Source organism: Artemia franciscana, chromosome 19 (genome assembly GCF_032884065.1).
Source record: "Artemia franciscana chromosome 19, ASM3288406v1, whole genome shotgun sequence".
NCBI classification, from domain to species: domain Eukaryota; kingdom Metazoa; phylum Arthropoda; class Branchiopoda; order Anostraca; family Artemiidae; genus Artemia; species Artemia franciscana.
The window spans coordinates 30,850,106-30,867,806 of NC_088881.1; the positions used below are offsets into that span (position 1 = coordinate 30,850,106).

The 17,701-nt window shown below is 35.2% G+C and overlaps 1 protein-coding gene across 1 annotated transcript; it reads right to left on the reverse strand.

Moving 5' to 3' along the window:
- Nucleotides 1-2,951: 2,951 nt before the first annotated feature.
- Nucleotides 2,952-16,651, reverse strand: LOC136039550 (protein adenylyltransferase FICD-like). Its single transcript, XM_065723379.1, has 2 exons — nucleotides 16,529-16,651; nucleotides 2,952-5,342 (listed from the first exon to the last, which is right to left on the reverse strand). The coding sequence occupies exon 2, from the start codon at nucleotides 5,300-5,302 to the stop codon at nucleotides 3,542-3,544; it is 1,761 nt and encodes a 586-aa protein (XP_065579451.1). The 5' UTR covers nucleotides 5,303-5,342; nucleotides 16,529-16,651; the 3' UTR covers nucleotides 2,952-3,541.
- Nucleotides 16,652-17,701: the final 1,050 nt, after the last annotated feature.

The following is a 17,701-nucleotide window of genomic DNA, read 5'->3' on the forward strand; positions in this document are numbered from 1 at the left end:
ATCTACAATTGCTAAGATTTTCAGGAATTACTCCCATTGTACATTAAATATTTAGTTTACTTTCATTACTTCTTTCCAATAATCTTAGGTTTAGCTTTATTAGTCCGTGAAGTTTTGAAAAACTAAAGCACATACAAAAGGTAATTGACTTGACTCTATTAAATAAAAAACACACAGAAAAGCACACAACTCCAGGAACAGATCAATAATTCTTAGAGCCTAAACGTTAGCCTTTTTAGAAAGTCAAGAATTCATATTAAAACATCATTAATGATTGACAAAATAGCAAAGTATTTAACCAAAGGCACTGTGCACTACACAGAAAAAACAGATAGTCTTGCTAAACAGAATTTATGTGCCTTAGAATAAAGACGATATTTTTACAACTGTATCGAAATGATTGAGCTGAAACGGAGTATTTTGTTTCCAGAGGAGTAGTGTTGTATAATTTTGCCCCCATGTATTTTATGGAAAAAGCTGCTGTTTATGTGTGACAAATATCCAAAATAAGAGAAAAATATGTAGAAGAAGACGTTGAATCAGCATGATAATAGTCCAATAAATGAAAGAAAGGGTGCATGACTAAGGGGTGCCTTGTTAGTCCAAGGGTTGCAAGACCAGTTTTGTATCAAATATTTTGTGGTAACTTTAGTTTGTAGTAATAGAAGTTGTTTAGAACGAAGATAAAAAGAAGTTTAGAAAGTTCGAAAAGTAGAAAGAATCGCGACTTGAAACACAGATTGCTTGTTCATACAATATTTCTTTTTCTTCGCACGTTCCCAAAAATTATATTTGTAAAGAAAAATCTTAGCTATATTATCCACAATATATTATGGAAACAATGCTTAACCAAATTTACCTCTATTTGATTGTTTTCAGACTAAAAGCTCTGGAATTGGAACTAACTCAGTGTATAGAAATCATATTGATTTATGAATCATAATAAGATTCATTGAGTTTAGTATTACCCTTCAAAAGCAGCGAGCCTGACAAAATTTGCCTTATTTTCAAAACAGGGAAGAAACACACCTTAAAGCCAGGTTCCCTACTGAAGAGGTCTGAGCTCCCATCTGTAAAAACGTAAAATTTAGCATTTTTACCAGAAAAAAATCTCAGATGTGTGCTAATTTTTTTTTCTTGTGGTGATTGTATCGTACCAATGGTCCTAGATTGTCAGAAAAGGGTTCATTTGAACGGAAATTAAAAGTCCAGGTTCTCTTTTTTAAGTAACCACAATATTGGAGGGCTGCTAGCCCCTCTCCCACAACATTTTCCCTTAAAGTCATCCGATCAAACTCGTGAAATAACCATTTTGTTTAATATAATTGAAATACATTTTAATTAATTATTTTGTTTAACATAGTTGAAAGGTCCAATAACTATGCCTTTGAAGATAACACGACCCCCACAACCCCTGAGGGAAGGTCTTTAAGTTATGAGATTTGTACATTTTTTTACTTGTGGTACTTATCATTGAAATATACGCATACATTTTTGGGTTGGGAGGGGGGTAAGTTTTCTGCTGGATATATTTTTCCAGGGGAGGGAAGTTCTGGAGGGAAGGAGTCAACTTGGGAGGGGAAAATTTCTCAGACTTCCTGTACCAATATCTTTTTGATTGTGTTATTTCTCTGTGCCGACTCAGTTTGTGGACCTTCCCAATTTGGTTGAACTATTTCATAAAGGATGTTAATTGTCTTTACTTTTATCTGGCCCAGAAATTCGTTTTATATATCTACCGTTGAAGTTACGACATTCTTCGCAAGTTCAGAAGCAAAAAAGAAATAATACTTGTTAGCATCTTGTTTCTACTTTTCAACAATATTTCGATAGCAAACTCTGATAATTTATTCTGTTTTATAACACAATTCTTAACCACGAAAATTTAGAATTTTTGTTCTTAATCTACTCTCATGTGGTCCTTCAAGGGTACGACATTCATGGATTGCTTCACGAATCTTATTAGAAAACAAACATAACTTACTTCAAAGTCATTCTAACTCAAAACATTAGTCCAATCTAGTTTTCCTTCATGATATTTTAATCCATAAGTTTGATTAATTGAATCTAAATATTTTCTCGTCATTTCTGTGTTGCTCATTTGGATATAATAATCAATTACTAAACAACACCACTACAAAACATGGGGAAGATCTAAACCCCATGCCTTATAAAATACATGATTTATGAGGATGTTTATCGCCGGGAAAATACTAAATGGTAGCATATTAAAAAAAAAATTGTATTTGCATTATTTCTTAGCTGCAAAACATTGGGGTTAAACTCTTTTATTAGCATTAGGATAGACGGCTTTTTATGTGACCCTAACTTCTGACAAAGTAAAGTGCGAGTAACAATCGCAATATGATTCGAGGGCAAGGGGGAAAATTCTCCACTTCATATATCTAGTAATTTCTGTTTGTTTTGAGTTTGATTAGAATATCAGTTTTAATTTATTTTGGTTTCTTTTAACTGTTTTATCTCTCTTAGCTATTATAATATCTGTTGTTTTTAAATTATAATTGGGGTAAAAGACAGAAAAACTTCCTTGTTTAATTATTTATTAATTTCTATTTGTTTCTATTTTGAGTTGAATATTAGTTTTATTTTTTGTAGCTTGTAAGTTCATTATTGGTTTCATTTTTATTAGGTGTTTAGTTTACTCTGCTTCTACTGCTACTACCGCCAGTGACCAGTATTTCGACATCATAGTAATGCTCGTAATGGCCATAATACAAAAAAAATAATTAGGTTCTCATTTGGTTCTCATGCTGGTTCTCATGGTTCTCATTTTACTCATTGTATTTTTCAATTTTGTCTCTTTATTGGACAAATTGGGTGATATAAAGCCTGGGATTGATTATGTTGATGCAAGCAAAATTTGTAGCTGACTTTTCAATGTAGGCTATTTTTGGTCACAAGTTCTTATTCTCCCTAAATGACAATTAAACTTGACTGCCTCAAATAGTTTATTTTCTATTATAGTGCATATTACAATAATTTAAAAAATAATTCTTGAATAAATAAGATCAATATTATGTGTAATTTCCAAACAACTAATACTGGATAAACATACACAGAAGGTATGATATGTTTTAATTAGTACAGACCAAAATCCACAATACTGAATCCTAAAAATACATTTTGGCTTAATGAATAGAATTGAGTTCCATTATTCTGTGGTTCCCATTGTTTTCCATCATGTGTACTTGGCTTATCATTTAAACATCTATTATCAAAACCCGAAGTTTCTAGAAAGAAAATATTGGCTTAATGCAGAGAATAGATTTCCTATGTGGTGAACCTGACAAAAACACAACAAATAGGTATATTTTCAACACCAACTTATTTTAAGACATATCAGATCAGACAGGGTTATTTTAATGACTTGTGTCCCTCTGTATATTATTTGACCTATAAAAAGACGACTGTTTCTGTTTTGAGAATTAACTCTGTTTCGAGGGCTTACTCTGTTTTGATAGCTAAAATCTTTGATAACCTAGTGAGAACAATGACCCTATGTAAAGAAAAGCTAATATGGTCAAGCAGGGATAAAAGCCTTGACTAGTATAGAACGACTAGGCTTATCGTCATTTCTCCTTGACTTTTTGCTCTGATCCTTACAGATGTTAGCTTCGAGTGAATGTACAGGTGCAGAACCTCCAACTGATATTTTATCAATGGCGAAAAGATATTCATTCAGCGTTTGCTCTACAGAAAAAGCAATAAATCGTATGAAAGGACGTATATCATATTTTTGAGCGGCTTCTAAAGCGGCAAAATATTGAGCTTTTCGTTCTTTATCTATAATTACAAGAGGATATTTAGCTCGCATTAATATTAAATTCATTAGAAGTCTAGAAGTTCGTCCGTTACCATCAGTAAATGGGTGAATATTCACAAGTTTGTAGTGAGCTAATGCGGCGTATTTTATTGGATGTAAGCTTCTGGCTTCAGATGAGTTGAGCCAGATGATAAATTCACTCATGAGAAACTTTACATCTTGAGGAGGTGGAGGCTTATGACCGTTAATATACACCTGCGTGTGACGGTAAGTTCCACTTTCACCAGGATCTACCATACCCAGAACGTACTCATGTATCTGCAGTATGTCTTTCTCTGATATATCCCCTGGTTTGTTAAGCAGTGTACTCCATAAATATTTCAAAGCGCTGTCTATTCCAAGAATCTCATTTCGTTCAGTTAAACTTTTACCAGATGGACACTTTTGACTTTCAAGAACCTCCCGTGTCTCTGCTAAACTCATCGTATTTCCTTCAATTCCTGTCGTATGATAAATATATTGAAACTTAATATCGTCTGACACTTTACTTAAAACAGCTTCACCCGGAAAATTTACAATTTTCTCTTTCGTTCTTGCAATATTCTGTAGCATACACTCATCAAATTTCTCAACTAAAGGCAGGGTTCTTTTGTGGTTTTCTAAGGCATGGGAATGGCGAGGAGATACACTCAGGGCCTTTTTGTAATAAGAATCTGCCTCAACATAATTACATCTTATTCCCTCCAGATGTTCACCATAAGAGTTCAAAATGTCTGGATGGTCAGGAGATAATGCTAGTGCATGCTTAAGAAGCCTTTCTGCCTTTTGATATCTGCCCGAGTTTTTCATTAGATTTCCATAATGCATTGCCACTAGGGCCTCATTAATTTTGCTTTTATTTTGAGTTTGACCATCCACAGAAGTCACTCCTAAGGTGCAACTTAACGTAAAACCAACCCCTGACGGATGTATTTGACTCGAAATTAATACATCTGTTCCTCGATGCATTCCATTTTCTGCTGGTGTAGCCGATGCTAGTGGAGGTTTTTGTAACTGCGGTATGACTTCTTCTGGAATGTGGGTTTCTTTAATATAAAGGGCTTCGTTTTTATACTTGGTGACTTTAATGGGGTTAATGATATTATTGCATGCCTTATCTTGGCTTTTGGCGGATATAGCCTTTTCAGACTCAAATATTATTTGTTTCGGTGGTAAATTAATTGTTTCATCCTTAACCTTAGTCTGGTGGTAAATTGACTGGGAAGAGGCTCCAGTTTTCATCGGAGACATATTGTGGGGAGAAACATACGATGTTCTTTTCGAATCACGGTTTTCGTCATGAAATATCGAATCTGTTTCCTTGGAATATCTCTGCTCTGAAAATTTATCATATGGCTTCAAAGTGCCAGCATAATGGAACTCAAATTTTAAAACAGGCATTAAGTCTTTGTCACACTGACCCAAATTTTCTATTTTAACCGCATGATTTATCACAACCTCAGTAGTTTGGCTTGTCATCTTTGACGTTATATGATTTTGACCCTCTTCCTCAGTTTACCTGTAAAAAAGAAATTTATTATCGTATCTTGTTGAAATCATTACCATGCAAATATTTTGTCCTTAAGATTTGAGAGCCAATATTGGGTGCTTGAGCGTATCCCCTTTCAAAACCCTCACCTTCAACTTTGCACATATACTCATGTTGCAACTCGTTTGGCTGATTTTCATTAAGGAAATTTTGTACCTAAGGAATGGTTATTTTAAAAGGACTGTGTTAAATCAGAGCCAACTGACGGTATATTTTACAAGAGTGTTTTGTTTCAATCAAAATTTAAGAGGTCCTGAGCTTGGTAATTGTAAACATGAGGCAAATATATGAACACAGAAGTCCAGATTAAAAGCATATGAAGCGGAGATACGGTACCTTGGTTGAATAACTCATGCAACAATTTTCAATATGTATAATTGAAGGATACTTAGGTTTGTGCTGCTTCCACCCCCCACCCCCTTCCAGACCCACCTTCAAATAGTTCGACATGGTGTACCTCCTTTTACTCTTGATGATTAAGATGTTGTTTTTGGAGGGGTTCCAATGAAAATACTTCTAATGTTTCGGACTTCCTCAAATCAAAACCTACTCTACAAATAATTTCCAAGTTGTATTGTAATTTCACCCAAGTTAAAGTTTAAGGGTATCTGGGTATTTTGGTAACTAACGCAAGGAAAGCTTTACAATTTAGAGTTTTCAAATCAAAGTAAATTAGGTACGTATTTCAAAAGGTGTGCTTGACATTTAGTGGTAATGGTAGTGGCCATACACATGGGACAGGTTTTAAACATTGTTGAAATGCTTTTTTTCAATGAAAGTGCCAAAGAGACGTGTTTTTCAATGAAAATATCGAAAAAGGTTTTCCGAAATTCTGTAGAGGTGCAACGAAATATAGGGGGTATATTCAAGTGAAACATATTTTATATTGTATTTAAAAATTGAAAACAAGGTTCATGAAATTCATTTGCAGTTAGGTTTCTTTGCATTCTACAATTTGTTAGTTGATTCTTTTTTTGGAGGGGGGGAGGAAACAATGCTTTCAGATTCAAAACTCAGCATGTCGCAGCATGTTAAGATCAGAATTATGCAAGAGTTTCCGATTTGTCTGACATATTAAAAAAAATGCCAAAAATTAAGAATTTTAAACAAAGAAAAGAGTGACATTAAAACCCATACTATTAAAAACTATTACTTTAACAAGAGGGTTACCCTTTTCCACAAACCCTACCAATCTTAGTCTTTATGTTCAAGCTTAACAAATGTTTCTCTGAAAGGCTTTTAAAATAGAACACATAGTAAGTTAGTAGTTTCAAGCATTTGATAATCCAATATTGTTTCTAAACATTCGAAAAAGCAAACACGACTAAATATATCCTTTTTGCGGGCAGCGGTTACAACCTTGTAAAGTTTCATCTGCAATAAATTGGGACTTTTTATTTATTGGTATTAATATTTAACACTCAATTTAATTGCATTTATCTAATTAATGGGTTATTAAGGGGTTAAATTGTCACCCCTACATACTGATATTTTGAAGAACCGCAAACGGACATTTGAAGAAAATAACCCCTAAAAATTTACTTTCCCTCAACGAGCTGTTGTTTTTGGCTCAGGATCATCCAACATGTAGGCCATCCGTTGATTTACCCCCATAGCTCTAAGCCAATCGGCTAGGTAAGAATTGTTATTCGTAGCTTTCTGGCCAGTGTCAAAATCTTTCCTTTGTGGCAGAAAATCGTGGAAATTGGTACTTTCCTGTTCTAAGGTCTGACGGTTGAAGGTAATTTGCATAGCATTCCGACAGTTCTGAGCTGACTAAGCATTTCAGAATTCTCCGTCGGTACCATTTTGGTTATATCTGGGATGGCATTTTAGTTCTGCAGCTCTAAAGAACAGAAACTTGCCCTTTTCTGTGGCATGTTCCCTTTTGCTACTTAAAAAAGGCATTAGATCTTTGAATTTTTGTTCAACTGACCCGTCTGCTGATATTTTGTGACCACTTATTTTATGTGGTTTCACGTACCCTCCCCCCAAAAATAATAATAATAATAAATAAGCCCGCACTCCTAAGCAAGTTGTCAAATATCCAACCTAAGTGAGCTCTAACCACATAATAAGATACACTGACTAGTCGAAGAAAGTGCATCGATAATCATCGATATAATCGGCTTGAGTAACCCACCGAAATCATATTCACTCAAAAAACCATGGCTCCGCCTTGAAATTATAAATCAGGCAGAAGCCTGCCCTCTAACAGAGACCCTCTAACACACAAAGCAAGAGGTTGAAACGCCTAATAGAAGAGAAAACATCAAGACCTGCCACACCTTACCTCAATGAGAACTATTGTGAGTGGGAAGACGAATTCCAGAAATATGACAACCACTATATGGACAAAGAATTTGTGTGAATTCTGAATAAAACTGTTCTACTACTACTAGCGCTACTAACGATTCACTGCATAACCAAGCCACCTGAGACAAACACAGCTGCGCAAGTTCCTCCATCCCAAATTATTCAAAGCCTCTACAGTCTGACAAGAAGTTCCATTTTCACTTAAATACTTCCTTCGACCTTCTCCCATTCCATTCAGGGACGATATCCTTTTTTGGGCCAAGATTCTTGTTCTAAAAGGATGATTGTTGGCAAACTATCATCCTTCATCCGCAGAACGTGTCATAGCCATCTCAAACTTTCGCTCATTATGACCCTAAAAAGGAAGATAGAACCACAACATTTGTAGGTCTTACAATTTGAAATATGGTGAGTCATACGGGTACCCAGCAAAATACTGTGGAAAACATCTAATAAATCCTCTTCCGTCTTTCAGAGTGCCGTGTTTCAGAACCAAACTTGACCATTGTCATCACTGTAGCTTTCAATGTTCTCATCTTGGCTCGCAAACTTATCTTACTATTCTTGTTTTTTCTGAAGTTTTTCCAACTGTGAAGAAACACCCTGGGCAATTATACTTTTAGTAGCTTCACTTCGTCCATCATCTTTACTAATGATACAACCTAGGTAATTAAAGCTATCTAATTGACCGATCTTTTTGCTACCCAATACTACCTCTTTACCATCACTTATTTCCAGTGTAAGCCTATGTATACCTATAGTGTATACCTATTCTTTCACTCTAAAACCTCTGAACCTCCAAAACATCATTTTTGCTAACACTTTTATATATGACACCCAAATCATCAGCAAAATCTATGTCTAGAAGAGTTTCACTTTCCCATTTGATTATATCCTCTCCCGTAGCCTTTACCGTGTTCCTTAGTGCACAGTCCATCAAATGATGTATATAAATTGTGAAAGAACGCAATCCTGCTTAACTCCTGTTTCAATGCGAAACCAGCTACTATCCTCATTTCATCCCTTAACAGCAGTACATAGCACTTACCATTTTAATGAATTTATTCGCTATATCATACAAGGGTAGGTCCTTCGCTATGGCTCTTCTATCGGTTGAATCAAATGCTTTTTCATAATCTATAAAACTAAACAATAAAGGGGTCTAATGCCTCAGGCACCTTTCAGTTATTAATATCAGAGTAAAAACTAATTGACCGACACATCCTCTCTCCTTCCTAAAGTAACACTGTTCTCTTGAAAATTTATCTACAGCATCTCTAAGTCTAAAAGGTAACATCATACTCGGCCAGTTCACTGCTATTAGACAAACACGGACACACAATTGCAGACTTGAGGGAAGGGTTGAAGGATATGAGGAATACTTCTGCGAAGAGCTGAGCCCAACAGTAGCGTCTGAACTAAGTATCGTCTTTACCACTTCTGCGATACCCAAGAGACCCAAGCCGTCCCCCATTAAGAAATAAAAGGTCTTCGGAACACAGTCCCTGAAGACTAACAAAGCCCCTGACCTGGATAGTATTCATGCGAAATTATAAAAGACGGTGAATGAATCCAAACAGGCAAAGTAAAAGGCATGAAAAAATGTTTGAGGTAATGATGACCAAAAATGAAGCACAATGAAATTTACGGTTAGAAGATATGCGACAATAAGCATCACGACAAAATACAAATGAAAACGATGGGCAGGGAATCCACGGTCTGAGCACAAGCAACAGCGAGGTTCACACCGAATCGTAAATGAAAATAACGTGCAACAAAATCTGTAGTTAAATGAGAGGTAACAGCGAGAATCACAACGAATCCTATTAGAATACGAATTCTATAAAATATTACGCAAGATGATATATAACTCTGAACAACTAAAATAAAAGGTATGGAAAGATAACATGTTATTGTAGTCTGTGAAGGATAAACAGGAATGAGGAACTTCTTAATTCAATTGAAATTGCTGATTTTCCACCCTATCACTTAAAACTAGAGAATAACACGATAATCTGCGGTTAAATGACAAGCGACAGTGAGGATTAGATCAACTCGTAAACAAAGCCTGCGGTTATAAGAGAAGCAACATCAAGAATCAAAATGAATCCCTGGATAATGCAAATCCTTTAAAATATAAGATATTGTGTAGGATAAACAGCAAGTAGAAATTGAATTCACGCAAGAATTCATTAATTCAGTTGAAACTGCTCATTTGCAACCTCATGACTTTAAACTAAAAAATGCATGATATTTATGGTAATGTTAAACACAATTAAGGAGGGCTGCGCACCAGCTATTTTCGACGAACCTATTGAATCTGTTGTAGAGAGGGAGGTCCTAAAAAAAAAAAAATTTAAGTTGAATTTCAGGCTCAAAACTTATGGTGTACCTCATAGCCCCCCCTTTGGTATGCCCCCCTCTTCTTTGAGGAAGGAACTTTAACCAAGCATGTAATATGAGTACCGAGAGTAGCTTCCTCCACACTATGGAGCTACAAGTCCTTATGCGTCAAAGCATTGCGATTAAAGTTGGATTTTACCGTAAAAAGCAGAGTTTTCGTGGGGGACAGCAGGCTTTGTCAGATTCGAGGAAATCTAAACTTATATGTTTCAAGTGGAAGAAAAGAGTGACGCTAAAGTCTAAAATGAATAGAATTTATCCAGTATAAGATGGGGGCTGTCACATCTCTTATCCCTTTAAATAAAAACAAGTAAGGAGTGACATTAAAACTTTAGCTAATAGAAACTTGTGCCTGATAAGAGAGGGCTTAACCCCCTGCTTTTTACGCTTAGGTTTTGTAGCAATTCAAGCAGCTCGTTGTAAAGAACTGTAAGTAAGGAGTAACTCGGCCCAATAGTAACTGAGACTCTGAAAGAAAGAAATTTTGATGAAATTCGAAAGAATTGGCTTTCTCTGCTGGTTCCAAACAGTTAAAATTCACAGTGTAATGAGCAAACAGTTCGTGGTAACGAACCCGGCTCAATAGTAACCAAAACTCTAAAAAATGGAATTTTGATATGAATACCTACATCAAAAGAATCGCATTTTAATGCTGATTTTAAATATATAAGTTTCATCAAGTTTAGTCTTACCCATCAAAAGTTACGAGCCTGAGAAAATTTGCGTTATTTTAGAAAATAGGGGCAAACGCCCCTTAGAAGTCATAGAATCTTAACCAAAATCACACCATCAGATTTAGCGTATCAGAGAACACTGCTGAAGAAATTTCAAGCTCCCATCTACAAAAATGTGAAATTTTGTATTTTTTGCCTGAAGACAGATCACGGATGTGGGTTTATTTGTTTTTTTTCCTCAGGGTGATCGTATCGACACAGTTGTCCTAAAATATTGCGAGAGGGCTAATTCTAATGGAAATTAAAATTTCTAGTGCCCTTTTTAACTGACCGAAAAATCGCAATGCACCTAGGTCCCCTCCCACGCTCATTTTTCCCAAGTCACCGGATCAGAATTTTGAAATTGTAGTTTTGTTCAGCATAGTCGAAAAACCTAATAATTATGTCTTTGGGGACGACTTGATCCCCCAAAGTCCCTGGGAGAGGGGCTGCAATTTAAAACATTGCAAATCACACCATCAGATTCAGCGTATCAGAGAACCCTACTGTAGAAGTTTCAAGCTCCTATCTACAAAAATGTGGAATTTTGTATTTTCTGCCAGAAGGCAGATCACGGATGCGTGTTTATTTGTTTTTTTTGTTTTTTTTTTTCCAGGGGTGATCGTATCGACTCAGTTGTCCTAGAATGTTGCAAGAGGGCTCATTCTAACGGAAATGAAAAGTTCTGGTGCCCTTTTTAAGTGACCAAAAAAATTGGAGGGCACCTAGGCCCCCTCCTATGCTAATTATTTCACCAAAGTCAACAGATCAAAATTCTGAGATAGCCCTTTTATTCAACGTAGTCGAAAAACCTTATAACTATGTCTTTGGGGACGACTTACTCCCCCACAGTCCCCATGGGAGGGGCAACAAGTTACAAACTTTGACCAATGCTTACATATAGTAATGGTTATTGGGAAGTGTACAGGCGTTTTCAGGAGGATTTTTTTGGTTTGGGGAGGGGTTGAGAAGAGGGGGATATGCTGGGGGAACTTTCCATCGATAATTTGTCATGGGGGAAGAAAATCTCAATGAAGGGAGCGCAGGATTTACTAGCATTATTTAAAAACACAATGAAAAAATAAATATGAAAAAGTTCTTTCAGCTGGAAGTAAGGAACAGCATTAAAACTTAAAACAAACAGAAATTATTACCCATTTAAGGGGGTCACCTCCTCCTAATACCTCGCTCTTTACATTAAAGTATTTTTAGTAATTTCAACTATTTATTCTACGGCTTTTGTGATTCTGGGGTCATTCTTAATGAATTGGGACGAAATTTAAGCTTTAGTGTCAAGAGCAAGGATCTGACAAGGGGGCGAACCCCCTCATATATGTAATAAAAATATGAGAATACAAAAGTTCTTTACGTAAGCTAATTTATAAGTTACGTAAATCTTTTACTAATAAAAATATTCGTTTAAAATTAAAAGTTCTAGTTGCCTTTTTAATTGACCAAAAAATCGAAGGGCAACTAGGCTTCCTCCCCCGCTCTTTTTTTCTCAAAATCATTCGATCAAAATTATGAGAAAGCCATTTAGCCAAAAAAAAATGCAAATTTCGTTTTAATTATTCCTCTGCGGAGAGCCAAAATCAAAACATGCATTGATTCAAAAACGTTCAGAAATTAAATAAAAAAAAACAAGGTTTTTTAACTGAAAGTAAGGAGCGACATTAAAACTTAAAACGAACAGAAATGACTTCGTATATGAAAGAGGCTGCTTCCTCATCAACGCCCCGCTCTTTACGCTAAAGTTTTTTACTGTTTTAAAAAGAAGAATTGAGAGACAGAGTCAAACTTTAGCGTAAAGAGCGGGGCGTTGATGAGGAAGTAGCCTCTTTCATATACGAAGTAATTTCTGTTCGTTTTAAGTTTTAATGTCGCTCCTTACTTTCAGTTAAAAAAACTTGTTTTTTTTATTTAATATCCATCAAGAGCTATAAGTCTTAGAAAATTTGTCTGATTTAAAAATTTGGAAACGTTCATAAGATATTGGGTGATATGAATGATAATCACAACATCATATTCAGCATATCAGAGAACCCCACTGTAGATGTTTTAAGTTCCTATCAACAAAAATATGGAATTTTACATTTTAGTCAGAAGAAATTTCCCGGATGCCTTTGTTTGTTTTTTCCCTAGGGTAGTCGAATCGAACCAATAGTCCTAGAAGATGAAGAGAGGTCTGATACTAAGGGAAATTATTAGTTCTAGTGCCCTTTCTTAGTGACCGAAAAAGGTAATGAAGGGACAATAGCCCCCTTCGGATGCTTGTTTTTTCCCAAAGACATTTGATCAAAAGTTTGAGATACTCAATTGACATAGAATAGTTGAAAGGCCCAATAACTATGCCCCATAGGCTGACATGATCTCCACATAACCCTTGGGGAAATGCCTGTAAGTTATGCAATTTGCCAATTGTTCACATATAGTATTTTCAACTGGAAATTATATAGAAATCTTTCTGGGGATTTTTTTTGGAGGGGGATATTTTTGACAAGGAAAATTTTTGGCGGGGCGAAGGTTTCCGGGGATAATTCAACGGGTGACTTTTTCGGAATGTACATACGGAATCTTTTTATTTGTCTTACTTTTTCTTTGGCTGCTCCATTTTACATGCGATGAGAAAGTTTCGAGGGAATTGTCCTGGGGAAATTTTTAGCGGGGAGAAAAATTACCTGGGGTGATTTTCCCGTGGGGAGGAGGGTTGAAATGAGCATTTTACTGAGAGAAATTTTCTGTGGGACGAATTTTACATGGGGGATAGGTGAATTTTCCGAAAATTTTCCACCGAGAATTTTCGGCATAATGCGAAAAATGAAACTAAATCAGAAACTAAATAAACAGAAAATAATGCTATGATATTACGGAAAATTTACAAGGAGAAATCATCCGGGGCAATTTTCAACGAGAAGAGAATTATCCTGGGTGATTCTTCTGGTGGGCAAGGTTTTACAAGGGTGTAATTTTCTATGGATCAATTATAATAGTTCGAGGGGGAATTCTCCGAAGGAATTTTCTACGGAGAGCAGAGGCGAATTTCCCGCATGATTTGAAAAACGATCAGAAATAGAGTTTAAAAATCGTTTTTTTCAGCTGAAGGTAAGGAGCAGCATTAAAACATAAGAAATTTAAATTATTCCATCTATGAGGGGGACCACCCCCTCGTCAGTCTGCCGCTATTTACACTGACATTTGATTGTTTGTTCCAATTCTTTGGAAATGACTCCTGAAACACAATGGTCGTTTAATTGGAGTAGGAATTTTTTGTAAAAATAAAAAGCTTTAGCATAACGAGTAGGGGATTAAGGAGGGAGAAACCCTCCTCATCTACGGAAAAGTTTCTGTTCATTTTAACCCTTAACGTTGCATTTAATTTTAGTTGAAAAAAGTTTCTTTTTGAATATTCAATTCGTTTTAGTTTGAAAACCACTGTTTTTAATTAAAGTTTTACATGACATCATGACGTCATATATAGATAATAACACGTAATAAATACCAAAGAATGCGATTTTTTTTGAAAAATCACATTTTAGTCCAGTCACTTAAGACTCCAAAAAAGAAAAAAGAGTAGAACTTTTTGTTTCCGTTCAAACGAGCCTTCGTTCAATATCCTATGAACAACGGTTCTATACACCCCTCCCCCTAGGAAAAAAAACGTATTCGAGATATTTCTTTGGAGAAAAAAAATGCTAAACTCCCCATTTTCGTAGATAGGAGTTTGAAACCTTTACAATGGGGATCTCTTATATGCCAATTTGAATGCGATCTTTTCATCAAGATCTTTTGTCTTTTTAAGACTGGTTCCCCCCTTTTTTGAAAATCAAGCAAATTTTCTCAAACTGGTAGATTCTGGTCGGTAACTTTAACCTTGATGAATTTTATAAATTTGGCATCAGCACAAAAAGTGAATCGTTTGGTATATTGATTGTGATCAAAATTCGTTTTTTCCAGTTTATGTTGCCATTAACCCAGGTCACTCTTTACTTACAGTTCTTTTCCACGACTTACACGGAAGTTTGATTTTTATCTCAATTTACTGAGAATGACTGCTCTAACACCAGAGGAATGTTATTTTTTTAATTATTATTATTATTATAATTATTATTATTAGTTTCAGAATGGTAGGCTACTGGAGAAAAGGGTTAATTGCTTGTATTTGCTTCAAACGGCATTGCTTTTATTTCAAATATTTTGAAAAGCTATTGGTAAAGAAAATATTTTCCAAAATGCTTTCAAGAAATCATTGCTTGAAAATTTCATATTATTACCGGTGTTATGAGGCTACCTCCCCTGAGCGCACGAAGTATTCGTAGTTTCGCTGTAATACGCCCCTTATTTCATTTGAAACACATAATAATGACCATCCTTCTTGGAAAAATAGTCAATTTACTTATTTTTGCAGAAAGAGGCTTGAAATCTCTGTTCAATGTTCTCAAGACATGACTTCAACGGTTTTGTTTTTATTTGCATCCGCCATTTTTTTTTCATGGGTCTTTTTCGAAATTACCAATTTTTCGCAATTGACTTCTACTATTAAGAAAAATCAAAATTTTAGTTACCATTGATAAATCGATGCCAAACGGGGTTGCATTTCAAAATTTATCTAAGAACACATTTCTTAATTTCCCACTATAATGGACTGTGTTTCATCCCCTACTAGGCTGCAGCAATTACCGTAGCATAATTACTACGCACGGTTTGATATTACATTAACCAAAAACCTTACCGCCCGGAACAGAGGTATTTTTGTCTAGAATTCCCATAGCTGTGAATTCTATCAGTGGCCTATGTATGTAAATTACTGGCCTCTAACCTCAGACTATCAGACAGGGAAGAAGCCTTTACACTCTTCCTCCCCCTGTAATCTCGATATATTTGGGATTCTTCAATGATTCTTCATCTTTTCTGTGTAACTCTCGTATTTTTGATACCTTTTCGGAAATCTGCTCTCCTTAAAAGTTTAAGCCCCCCTTGAAAAAGATGAATACGTTTTTGCCTTCAATATATTTTTTCAGTTTTCTTTTAACCATGGCTTTATTTTCAACCAAACAAGAAGGAAATTCTAGATTTTACAGTAGCCTGATCGTATAGAAATTGATATCTCTATTTGTAAACCTTTGAAAAACTTTTTAATGTTTTCAGTCCTACTTAGGGACTATTTACATTAGTCCTATTTCTTAAGGACAAGAGAAGGCTCATACTATGCTCAGCAGAGTGGTGATTCTGGCCCATCTGGGGCAAATCTTGGGGCACAGCTGGGGCACAGCTGGGGAAAATCTTGATTACCACTCCTCCCCTCTGTCTCCCACAAAATTCTCAGGTCAAATTTTAACAAAATTATTTTCAATTTATTAATTAATTAATAATTTATTTTTTAAATATTTTGAATTTATTATTTTAATTATTTAATTATTCTTACTTATTTTAATTCAATTATTATTATTTGATTGTCATTATATAATTTTTAATTATTTAATTATATTAATTAATTAATAAGATAATACCTGTACCCTATTAACTGTTAATTAATTTTCACTTATTAACGGTGCCCTCTACTTTATTTTAATAAAAACAATATTTCAAAACTACAAAATGATTTTGACCGTAATTGAAATTGTGTGCCCTTAAAGTTTCTGCACTCAGTGCAAGTGCCCCCTCTGCCCCCTTCTCCCTAATACCTCCTCTTGCTCAGGAACGTAGTCATAATAAATTACAACTCACCTTTAGGTAAATTTCAAGGCTCACTGTATTCTCTTTTAGTAATTCATTTTCCCCCCTGATTTTGAAAAAAAATAACTAAAGAATCTAGACAGATTTTCCAGCATAAAATATAACGACACTGATAAGGTTGCTAGTTTTGTTGATAAACGGAGTTCAACGTGCACATTTAAGATTGTTTGTTCCTTAATCTAAATAAAGTTTTTCCACAAAACAAGCTTTTCAAAGAAAAGTAAAGAGCTCCATTAAACAACGCAGGAGCAGAATTAGAAGCGTAAAACTACCTGAAATCATCATCAATAAACAAATGAAGCCCAAAACGAACAGAGATAACAATATATAACTTAGTCAAACTCAAAAACGAGCAAAAATTACCATGAGTAGGGCTGAGAACCCCCACACCTTTTCAAGAACAGAACAATTCGCGTTTTACTGAAAACGAAAGACAAACGATGGTTTAACTTTTCTGACTTTAATAAATAAAAATTATTAAAACTTTAAGAAATAAATATCAGTAATGAATATTAAACTGACAATCCATGGTCTTATGTTTTTTTTTCTTTTGAATAAAGTGCAAATTATAATCTGGTTTTAAGAAAGTATCAGTATCAGTTCAGAGTTCAAAGTGTCAACATCTAAATTGGATATTGCATGGACATTATTAATTCAGTAAGTTTTATGCGAAGAAACTCAAAATTTCGCAATAGGGATTATAGTGACGCATAATCCCTACTATACTTATTGACCTACATAAAGGATTCTATTGCATTATAAGCTTAATGGAGCGCTAAAGGCGATTTTTTTTTTTTTGGCCTTGCTTATTTAAGCCCAGACCTAAGGAGTGAGAAATGTCAATATTTATTTGTCCTGGTTGTGGTCGATCTTGTGGCAAGGGGATTACCCTGCAATGCACAAACTGTCTCGAGATGTTTCACCCACAGTGTGCAGGCATTTCCCCAATTGAGCGTAAAGAAAAACCGAATTGGATTTGCTTAATCTGTTCAAATAACGATGAAGTACATGAATCTTGCATCTCTAACAATAATCCCTGTATATCCCCGATAATCAGCAGTCAAAAATCCATTCCCGCTAATACTAATTCTGTAGCTGAAAATTCATGCAGTCGAAGCGTGGACCTGTCAATCCAGTCTATTTCAAGACCAAATAAACATTCCA